The 11,224-nt window shown below is 38.0% G+C and overlaps 4 protein-coding genes and 1 non-coding gene across 5 annotated transcripts; 3 read left to right on the top strand and 2 right to left on the bottom strand.

Annotated features, from left to right (window-relative positions):
* Positions 1-197: 197 nt before the first annotated feature.
* Positions 198-1,252, top strand: VTP21DRAFT_9080 (uncharacterized protein; the record flags this gene model as incomplete). The annotated part of the gene is made up of 3 exons (XM_069399999.1): positions 198-672; positions 754-1,063; positions 1,138-1,252. 3 exons carry the CDS (start codon positions 198-200, stop codon positions 1,250-1,252), a joined length of 900 nt encoding a protein of 299 aa, XP_069245517.1.
* Positions 1,253-2,743: 1,491 nt separating this feature from the next.
* On the top strand, positions 2,744-3,958 carry VTP21DRAFT_9079 (uncharacterized protein; the record flags this gene model as incomplete). Its single annotated transcript, XM_069399997.1, has 1 exon — positions 2,744-3,958. One exon carries the CDS (start codon positions 2,744-2,746, stop codon positions 3,956-3,958), a length of 1,215 nt encoding a protein of 404 aa, XP_069245516.1.
* A 343-nt stretch (positions 3,959-4,301) lies between these two features.
* VTP21DRAFT_9078 (uncharacterized protein) lies at positions 4,302-5,682 on the bottom strand (the record flags this gene model as incomplete). The annotated part of the gene is made up of 3 exons (XM_069399996.1): positions 4,302-4,717; positions 4,776-5,264; positions 5,331-5,682. The coding sequence occupies 3 exons, from the start codon at positions 5,680-5,682 to the stop codon at positions 4,302-4,304; spliced, it is 1,257 nt and encodes a 418-aa protein (XP_069245515.1).
* A 3,691-nt stretch (positions 5,683-9,373) lies between these two features.
* On the top strand, positions 9,374-10,669 carry VTP21DRAFT_9077 (uncharacterized protein; the record flags this gene model as incomplete). The annotated part of the gene is made up of 2 exons (XM_069399995.1): positions 9,374-9,694; positions 9,761-10,669. 2 exons carry the CDS (start codon positions 9,374-9,376, stop codon positions 10,667-10,669), a joined length of 1,230 nt encoding a protein of 409 aa, XP_069245514.1.
* Positions 10,670-11,016: 347 nt separating this feature from the next.
* On the bottom strand, positions 11,017-11,100 carry VTP21DRAFT_t387. Its single transcript has one exon. It is a non-coding gene; the product is annotated as a tRNA-Leu (tRNA).
* Positions 11,101-11,224: the final 124 nt, after the last annotated feature.

Here is an 11,224-nt window from a genome sequence, read left to right as displayed (position 1 = left end):
TGGAGAGCGATTTGTTTGTTCTCCATCTTTTGCAGTACGGACCTTCTCCCCCCTCCCCCAGTACCTATCATAAGCCTGCTGGTGTAACTTGCTTTTTCCCTGCAAAGTCATAGAAACAAGCGTGTGTTTGCTCTTCTTCCCCCGAACCGTTCCTCCAAAGCTACCTTCTAATTACAATCTGATTTAACATCAGCATTATGGCCACTGCCGTTTCCCCAACCGTCTCCAAGGAGCACCTCGCCGATGCTGCCAAGATTAGCGAGGATTGGGAGGATTTCTTGCGTGCGAAATATCAGGAGCAAAGTGACTACAATGGGAAATCCAAACAGGAATTCCGTGACTACAGCAAGGCGAGTGCTGAGCAGCCACGTGTTGAACGATTTTACTGCGAGAACCATGAGAAACAGACCTTGGAATTCGTGTTGAGCAAAAAGGATGAATACACGAAGTTGGATAAGATGGAGATGGGAATCTGGGAGGCAATGGAAATGCTCAATAACATGGTCGATGAGTCGGACCCAGACACCTCTTTGACCCAAATTGAGCACTCTCTGCAAACGGCAGAGGCTGCGAGGAAAGACGGCATGCCCCGGTGGATGCAACTCACCTGCTTGATCCATGATCTAGGAAAAGTTCTATTCTTTTTCGGGGAACCGCAATGGGCCGTTGTTGGTAAGTGAGCGCAAAATCAATTACCCGATTTCATTCATTGACTCATTAACATCCTATTGCCAAATGACTTCATTCTTTCAGGAGATACCTTCCCAGTCGGGTGTGCATATTCAGACAAAATCGTTTACCCCCAGTGGTTTACCCGTAACCCAGACTTTCACGATAGCAAACTAAATAGTAAATTTGGCATATATCAACCTCATTGCGGTTTGCATAACGTCCATATGTCTTTCGGACACGATGAATATCTATATCACGTCACAAAGAATTATCTCCCTGAAGAGGCCTTGTACATTATCCGGTTTCACTCGTTTTATGCCGCGCATAGAGAAGGCGAATACCAGCATTTAATGACGGAGAAGGATAAAGAGATGCTTGAGTGGGTAAAGAAGTGAGTTCTCCTGCTTAATTAATTACGTTGCTTAGGGGAGGTGGCCTAACTATAATCATTTGCTTTCTTTAAAGATTCAATCCGTACGACTTGTACAGCAAGAATGAGAGCCCACCCAATGTGGAAGAGCTAAAGCCCTACTACTTAGAGCTCATCAACGAATATTTCCCAGAGAAGATTAAATGGTGAAGAGATCTTATTAGCGATGAACAATATTAGATAAACTTTCATATGATTATATTTTAATTTTTAATAAATATCGTACGTACATACGTCTAGACTCATACTTGCTATTGCTGGCTTCCTTTATGGTTATGCGCTCCAGTAAAGCTCCTATTCTTGATTCAGAATTGACAGGTTGAAATGCACTGATGATCAATGCGGGGATATGAGAGTAGAGAGATGGTAGTACCTGGTTGTACTGGACACGAATGACCAAAAAAAATTTTTATTCTGAATATATTACCAACTTTCTCTGTTTCCCTAAAAGCTCTACCCTTTATTGTACTGAGTTGCAGCTTGTTCAAAATTCTTGCCTGAATCATCTTCCTGACACCAAACTCGTAGTATGCTGGTTCTTGCTATAGTTTTACATTAACCTTTACATTCCTTACATTCCTACCTTTTAACACATCTTCAAATAGAGTAAAAGTGCCACAATATATTCTTGTTATTAAACCATGAGCACAAGTTAAACAGGAAAGAGGGACTGACTCTTATCCATCTTTGTGGTAATCTATTTAAACCTTAAACTGGGTGCTAAATATATTTAATTTTCAAACACTGGAAGAGATGCTGATTCATTGAAGATCATAGAGTTGTTTGCTTAATTCAATGGGATCCTACTCAGCGCTCTTCCCCTCATATCTCATTCCTTTTCTTTCTATCATTGCAAATGACCAACTCATTCAACTTATCCAACCATGCTCCTTCTGTTTTCATCCTTATAAATAGAATCTAACTCACTTGCTCCATTATAAGATTTGACAATAGTTAATAATCACTTTGCCGGTGAGGCTAGATTCGCATCTCAACTGTTTGAAAATGAAAAAGACGGCAAAAATCTTATACACCAAGTCTTTGAACAAAGTTAATTTGCCAAAATTAGGTGCAAGTATCTATTTCAAGGATCTATCAAGATCAGAAAAAGCGGAACACGCTGCTTATCCGAAACTTTTTTTTTTCTTACCGTAAAAAGCGACACAAGGGTTTTTTATCTTATAAAATACCCGCTACCTTCAACTGATCTCAGCAATACCAAATGAAACTTAACGCAATCCTAAAGGCATTGATATCAAATATCTTCGATTCCGCAACTCGGGTCATAGATGAGGAAAAACTGTCAACCAAAATTCATGAAAAGATATTAAAGACTGCACTCCGAATGATCTGATTATTCTCCGGCTATTACTCACTCTCCTGCTAATGCATTATGACATACAGCACCGCCTCACATTCATTCTCAATTCACAGTCAATTTTTCCGGTTCTATTTCGTTTCTGAGTCAATAATTTTCATTCGCTCACCCCATCACGGGAAGGCATACCGAAATCAGAGTTTTATCCTCGAAATCATTCGACGAAGCTCTAAAGGGGGGATATATTCGAATCCCGAAAGCACTTAGGCCAAAAACCTATAAATTATGTCCTTTCCCTGTGCCTATATTAGACTATTACCAAAATGGACACTAGTCAGCGCATTTCACAGTTGGAGCAATCTCTAAACGCAGGAAACGCCTCTGCTTTAGATGAATTCTGGGATCAAGTTTCCAAGGAAGGAGCCCCGTTGATTGAATCAATCCCAAACGACAATGAACATTTTCTAGTCACGTTTATTTGGAAGGCCGCATCGCCTACAATAAAAAATGTGGTGGTCTTTTTCGGTCCCGCCGGGCGTGATAATCCAGAGCAAAACCAAATGACGCAGCTGCTGGCTACTAATCTATGGTATCGATCGTACATAGTGAAATCCGACACACGCTGTACTTATTTACTCGCGGTGGACCATCCATTAACTCCACTGATGAGCAGAGATCACTTTAAACTGCTGACCCCTGACCCCTTAAATCCACACCGCTTTGAACTTTGCAAAGATGAAGAAGATCCTGAGAGCAATGATCTGGTTATGTCGGTGTTGACGCTTCCTCATGCTCCGCCTCAACCATGGTCACAGCCTAACCCAGAAGCACCCAAAGGTCGACTTGAAATGCATCGCTTATCTAGTCGTATTCTAGGTAATGAGCGTCGCGTGTGGGTGTACCTTTCACCCGAATATTCCCCTAGCACCAATGAGGAATATCCAATGTTGCTTCTCTTCGATGGCTTCATGTTTATCCATGGCATACCAGTTTTCACCATTATTGACAATCTGCTCTATGCAAAGAAAATACCTCCCCAGATTGTTGTACTTCTTGATAGTCTGAATATGGCGACTAGGAACCGTGAATTGACTTGCCACGAGCCTTTTGTAGATTTTCTCTCTCAGGAACTTATGCCTTTTCTACGAGAACACTATCGCATCACAAACGATCCTTCTCAAAACACAGTGAGTGGCGCGAGTTTTGGTGGGCTTGCCGCAGTATTTACCGGATTCCGTGCTTCCCATTTGTTTGGTAATGTGGTGGCTATGTCTGCATCATTCTGGGTAAATAAAGAGGGCCTGACAGAGGAGATGAGCAAGGCTGAAACGGTGCCCGTACGTTATTATTTCGAAGTGGGTTCGCTGGAGAAATTGCTTAACATGAACATGACGGACTGCGCAGGCAGATTCTACGACATGTTAATATCCAAGGGTTATAGAGCGGAGTACTCTATATTCAGTGGTGGCCACGATTTTATTAATTGGCAAGGCTCTTTAGCAAACGGTCTCATTGCCATAGCTCGATCCGATAATTAAACCACAATCGATATAACTTATATCTTTGTTTGATTTGGCTTCTTGTTGTAAGAGTAAATATTGAATAAATTTGAGAAATTCCCTGTCTAATTCTAATGGCTATTCAAGTCCAACTAACTGCCCTCTCTTATTATCAGTAACACCGCTCAATATTCCTTCTTAATTAACAGTCAACAGGCCAATGGAAGTTCGTAAATAAAGGTATACTCCTTAAATCTATAACCACATTCGCAATCCTCTTACTGTATATATATGAGTTTATTCTCAGAATACAACATTATTAATTATTAATTTTAAAAGCGAAAATTAATAAACACAAATTGCTACACAGGCTGTGATAAATTTAATTTTTAGGTAATGACTGAGGTTTTTCCCTAAAAATATACCTATTTATCAAGCGGTCAATTTTCGTCTCATCCAGCTCCGGTTTTGCTCCCACTTTCTCACTTAGTTTGTACCGCCTTAATCCTATCATGAAAAAGCAAGCAAACACAACCATACAGAGCGAAATTGAATACATCAATCGCATTGTCTCTAGATACGAATTGGCAACTGCATTGCGAATCGGTGGGTTTAATGCTTTGATTTTATCGATGGATTGCAGAGTTTGCCGGATGATATTGTGATCAACATCCGCTGGAAGATTGGCTCGAAGTTTGCTGGAGATAACGGAATTAAATATAGCACTCATAAAACATATTCCCACAGTTCTGCTGAGGGATTTGAAAAAGGAGTACAGCGTAGTGACAATGGCAATATCTATAATTGCAAATCGTTAAATCATCTGGGCATATGCTTCAATTTTATGCAGATATACCTTTATGTTCAACTGAGGATTGAATGGCTAGGATCGAGGATAGGTGAAGCATACCTACTCCTCCGGCATTGACAGCATGTGATGCACATATCAACGCAAGTGAAGTTTCACGACTTATAAATAACCGCATAATAAGACCAGATGCATTAAAAATTGCAGTGAGGAAGATGAATCGCCGATATCTTCCCGTGTATTGAATTAGGAACGCCACGACAATAGCGGAAAGCGTTGCAACAATGCTGTGAGGGGTATTTGCAACCAGACCGGCGGTTGCCGGGGAGAGGTCTAGCGAAATCTGATAAAAGGCTATATTGAGATATGCATAGCCAGCAGAAGCGTTGAAAACAATGTCGATAAGATAAACGCAAGACACGTTACGGATATTAAAACAACGCAAAGGTATGATAGGGTTCTTGGCATAATATTTCTCGTACAATACAAACACCACAAGACTAGCCAAGGCAATGCAGAGCATTGACACAATCAGTGCTACACAAATATTCAATGATTAGCAAAAGATCATTTTTGAACACCGTTGGAAGGTAAAAGACATACGTGAATCCCATGCATACTTGGATCCTGCCCAATTGAATCCAATCATAGTGCTAACGCAGCACACAATCAATATGACGTTACCAATATAATCAATCCCTTTAATTTTTTCAATGAGAGACCCCTTCGCCTTGGGCATCTTTACTCGCCATACGAGAGGTATTATGAAAAAAACGATAAAGGCGATATACACATAAAAATGCAAACGCCACAAGTTACTTGCTAACAATGCCCCAGCTACCACGGGCCCCACAAAGGACGCGGTAATCGACCCAATGAGTAAAAATGCCTCCCATTTACCCCGCGATCGTAAGGGAATTGTATCTGCAATGATAATATCGTTGAGAACTGCCATTCCGCTAAGCCCATATTCAATAATGCAGTTGCATACCTATGGGTAAACTAATTGATTATTCTATCTTTGATGCTTTGCAACTAAAATCTTTTACTATGAACATTAAAAAGCTTTGAGAAGCTCCAGTAATTGCGTATCCAACGCACGATATAAGTAGCGATCCAAGGAACACTGGTTTTCGTCCAAAAACATCCGCAAATCGCGCCCAGAGAGGTTGAAAAGCTGTCACTACCAATCCTGATGATGTTTTAACCCATTGAAGCATATTCAAACTATCAAATTGTGACGCGATGTTGGGAAGCATAGTATCCACGGTATTGCCATCATAATATATAAGAAAACTACACAGAAACAATCTATTCACCTCCCTAAAGTAAATATTTATATCCACCATGCTCAAAAGAAACCCCTTTATTACCCAATATAACTCATTAGAAACTGTCTCCATAACGGTCTTTCAGAGCTATCCAATCTAATCACCAAATCATCGCCCGGATCGCTATCGGTGCCATATGTTTTTTGGTTGCCAAACTCAACATCCTTCAGGCTATTTGCCGTTTCATTTTCTGAATCTAGTGGAAAGCTATCTTGCGCAGACTTTGCTATCATGATTATGTTCTAATTTTTCATTTACAAAATATTTTTTTCGAGTCAAATATAAGGTATTTATCTGATCTCCGAAAAAAGAAAGTACAGCCACAAAATGAGAATCACCTGATAACATCCAATCCGATAAAGGCCGATATGGCCTGACTCTTGAGGTGTTTAATACCGCGAATTTAATCGACTATTGATGTAATCCATCAAACACCGAAAAAATATACCAACCATTTAGGCATTATTATCTGTAAAAAATAATTGAGTAACCTATCTCTATGCACACTCTTTAATACAGCTACATATTCTTAATATTTATCGCTTCTGGATGATTCTTTTCTCTTTCGATTTCAATAAACAACTTCAAGGAGTTTAGCTAGCTATTAAATTAGCTCCCGCCTGTCCGAAATCCATAAGCATCAAATCTGTATCTTACAACTCAAAATTGGAATACCTCCATCTTCCTAGAAAAATCCAAACTAATATTTTTCTGGGAACCCATAATATCTAGTCTTATGAAAATAACTTAAATAATCCCATAAATTATGCAGCAATAACGATGCTTTAACCGATATAAAACGTGTAATTAAGGATGAACGGAATAGGTAACTATTCTGCTAGCAGAAATGAAGAGGATAGAGGACATAAAGTGTTCGATTAGAAAAAAATTAATTGAATTACCAAAAAGACATCAATAAAATTGTAAAATTTAACCTAATTCACACACCAAAAGTTAGATGGAAGCTATGGAACTGAGAAACGGTTGCGACCTTGCTTATATCTGCTCTTTGCCAAAGCATTTTTACCAATCATTACGTCAGTGCCCCAATTTAGAACGGTTCAAGCCCGAACAAATTGCGGATGAGGCTGCTTTGAGAAAATAAAAATTTACACTAGTATAATCCAATACAAACAGGATTTTGGGAAGAATAATCAGTCTATCCAGCTAATATAATAGTCGTATTTCTTATTACTAAAGAGAATATCGATCATCAACAATATCTAATGTGCTTCTTTTTTAATTTTAGGCAAGGGTAAATTATAGACTTAGTAGTAAACATCTAAACTTAACATATTTCAGATGTTATGAAATCGTTCACAAAAACAACTAGACAAGTATTATCAATCAGGATAATTACATATAATTAAGTATTCTAAAAGATGTAAAAATCTCCAATAGAAGAAATTTGTTATTGGAAAGTGTAAAGGTTTTGCTCAAAATTCAGCTCCAATGGAAAGTTGGCCTCTCCTTGCTGATACATGAATATTCGGGTCCAAAACCTTGATAACGGGAGACAGCTGTCAAAAAGAATCACTTTATTTACCTCAATTTCTGTTGTCAGTAACATTATTTTTATCTAAGTCTCCTAATATCACCGAGATTTTCCACGGCTTTCTTGATTTACATGAAACTTTTATTTAAAATTCTGTTGTAAAGGATTATATCGAGCAAATGTATACAATAATTTGATTATTAGAGCTTTTTTTAAATTTTTAATGAAGAAGTATTTATCTCCATTAACTCACTCGATTATGGACAAAGTATTATGAATGCTCGCTGCTTTCATCATAATTTTTTTTCCTTTTAATGCCTCATTTCTAATAGTTCGATTTATGAATGTTTTCTAAGAATAGTTATTCGGTGCAAAAAAGAGACAAATTCTGGCCCTTATGGCGTCAGAATTTATTGTATGAATATCGTATACAACTTGAATTGAATCCGACTATTGATGCAACTAGACTTGTCACAGTGTTAACCACAAATACTAATTGTGTCACTTGAATTGATATTGCTAATTACAATATCAATATATAATGGAGATTTAAACTTTGGTATAAATAAAAATTATATACGCACCTGAAAAGATCGTCCTGATCCAAATATTTGGATGAAAAAGTTGTTCTTAAACCAGCATACTAAAAACTTAGCTGTAAAAAGCTACGAATCAAAAAATAAAAATTGCTAAAGTTAACTTATCTACATTGATACTTTGATTTTAGAGGCAATTAGGCATTTACAAGTAGTATTTGGCTAGAAGTCAAGTATAAATCTTTAATTTCTAACCATAAAGAACCAATGTATTACACGATGAACATGTGATGAGCAACGTGTCATAGAATCTATTTATTTAGAGCATAACCTTCTGAGACAAGCGGTTAAATCATGTATTAATAGGAGTGTGATTATTGGTTTTGCGATGATAGCGTCGTACAATAATTATTATGATAGCGTAAGAAATAAATACCCGGTAAAAGTGTGATGTCTAGGAACAAAAAAAAAATGGTTGAATTAGCTCCTCGCAAATTGCTTCCACTATCAAATTCACATCTGTGTGAATATGGTTTGTTTATTTAAGCGCAACACTCTTTGAAATAAAGACCTATTCAGATACACTTTGCAACCGACTTTCATTCTCTTTTCAAGTTTATTCGCTTAGATCTGATGCTTTTGACTATGTATCATTGCTTACGTTATGTGTAACAATATTTTCGAAGCCGAATTAAATTGGATAAGATTTTTAGTAATACTCTGTATTTCAACTGGTGGGCGATCAGACGGAGAAAAACAACTAAGAGATGATAGTGTAATTCCCACCTCTTCTGTTTGCTCTCAGGCAACATGACCGAGTAAAGCCTATTATAGTAAGTTTCGTTAGAAAACATAGGCATGTATGCTCTTATTTTGAACTCAAAGATGTCCTTTCTTTATAGGTTTTCTTTATCTAATAGACTATCATATTAGAATCTTTATAAAATATTATATATATCTGTATTCCTATGAATATTTCTAATATATTTTCCGACAGAAGAATCTCTTCCAAAATACAAATGAGTAAAGCCTGTGCAAAATCAAATATGCTTAAAATATACTTCGTGTAAGACTTTGTTTGATTTGTATAACTTGTAAAGATTTGTGTAAATTTGCTCATTTCTTTGCGCTTAGATGCTATTGTTGAAAAGACATAAGGATGACGGGAAAATTTTCTATAAATACTGGCATCAGGAACAACACAAATCCACATCCTAACTTCATTTTCAATCCTTCTATTTTCCTTCAAACTCCTTTGCCTTGATTCGCTCTTGAAAATTCAACATGTTTATAAAGAGAATCCTGGGCTCTTTGGTGGCCGCATCCATAATTGCCGGAGCCATTGCTGGGCCAGAAGGGAAGAAAAACAACGACACTGCGACACCAGACAACAACCTAGCCCCAATTAAGGATCCAAAAGGCTCGAAAGTTGTAGAAGGATCCTATATCGTTGTGTACAAATCCGATGCTACCTTGCCAAAATCCGATGTCACAAGTCAGGCTATTAAAAAGGGGCTAAAACGCACCTATAACTTCAAAGGCTTCAAAGGATTCTCCGGCAAATTCGACGATGAAACCCTAAACAAGATCCGTGCAGATCCCGCTGTAAGTTTATTCAATTTATATTTTTCGTATCTTTGCGTTAAATAACTATCTTTTTAAACCTTTCAGGTAGCATTTGTCGAGCGCGATGGAATTATGTCAATCAATGCTGAGGTTCAAAATGGTGCACCCTGGGGCCTTGCTCGTATTTCTCACCGTGAGAAACTCAACACCAATACTCAAGATAAATTCATCTACGATGTTAATGGTGGCCAGGGTGTGACCGCTTACGTTATTGATACTGGTATCCTCACAAACCACCCAGAGTTTGAAGGACGAGCAAGATGGGGCGCAACCTTTGCAGATGATGGCGACGAAGACGGGAATGGACATGGAACACATGTTGCTGGAACAATTGGGTCAAAAACCTATGGCGTAGCGAAAAAGGTTAAGCTTGTAGCAGTTAAGGTTTTGGGGAGTGACGGGACGGGTTATAACAGTGACATTATTGCTGGAATCAATTGGGCTGCAAATGATCAGAAAAAGAACCCCAAGAACAAGTCTGTCGCTAATTTATCCCTTGGTGGTACTGCCTCGGATGCGGTCGATAATGCAGTGAAAGGTGCCGTAGCGGCTGGTTTACATGTAGTTGTTGCTGCAGGGAATTCCAACAGTGATGCATGCAAATTCTCACCTGCCCGTGAATCGACTTCCATTACTGTGGGTGGATCGGATATCAATGATGCGAAGTACAAGAGTGGCAATTATGGAAAATGTGTCGATATTATTGCCCCTGCTGTGAACGTCTTATCGACCTGGAATGATGGAAAAACCAAAGCAATCACCGGTACTTCCATGGCAACCCCCCATGTGGCCGGTATTATTGCACAATTCCTCACCACAAAGGTCCGTGATCCAGCTTCAATGAAAGAGTATATTACGAGCATCGCCTCCAAGGGAAAAATTACTGGCTATGGTAATGACACTGTTAACTTGCTTGCATTCAATACTCTTGAATCCGCCGCTCAGGCTGCATAAATTGTATGTTGGATTAAGTAATTTATCTAATCTTTTGTAATAACTCTTTCGATCTGTAATTCATGTACCTATCCTTAATAATCCAATTTAATTAAGATTAAATTCGTTATTTACTACTGAGATTAGTTTTGGTCAATTAATACAATTTCATTATGACAACCATTGAAACCTATAAAAGAAATTCAACCTATATAAATTACATAAAAAATGAAAAAAGTATTGCCTATTTTTTGTGTGTTTTTAATGGGAAGGATCATTTAAAATAGAACCCTTAATATATATATTTTGTCTTCAGTAATTTTCACTCGATTAAAGAGAATAAAAATATTTGAATGTGAATAAAAATTTGCCGGGAGTGGGGTTTGAACCCACGCCTTCTTACGAAGAGTGGAGCTTAAATCCACCGTCTTAGACCTCTCGACCATCCCGGCTCATACGCACAATTTTTTTTCAAATTGAAAAATTATATAATAATAATTTGGGCTATATCCCAAGCGACTTCAACACACACACACACACACACACTTAGAAGTTAGCGACCCAAGAAATTCTAAT

The sequence above is a fragment of the Calcarisporiella thermophila genome, assembly GCF_041956535.1.
Source record: "Calcarisporiella thermophila strain CBS 279.70 unplaced genomic scaffold VTP21scaffold_49, whole genome shotgun sequence".
In the NCBI taxonomy this organism is placed as follows: domain Eukaryota; kingdom Fungi; phylum Calcarisporiellomycota; class Calcarisporiellomycetes; order Calcarisporiellales; family Calcarisporiellaceae; genus Calcarisporiella; species Calcarisporiella thermophila.
This window is presented reverse-complemented; position numbering and strand designations above follow the sequence as displayed.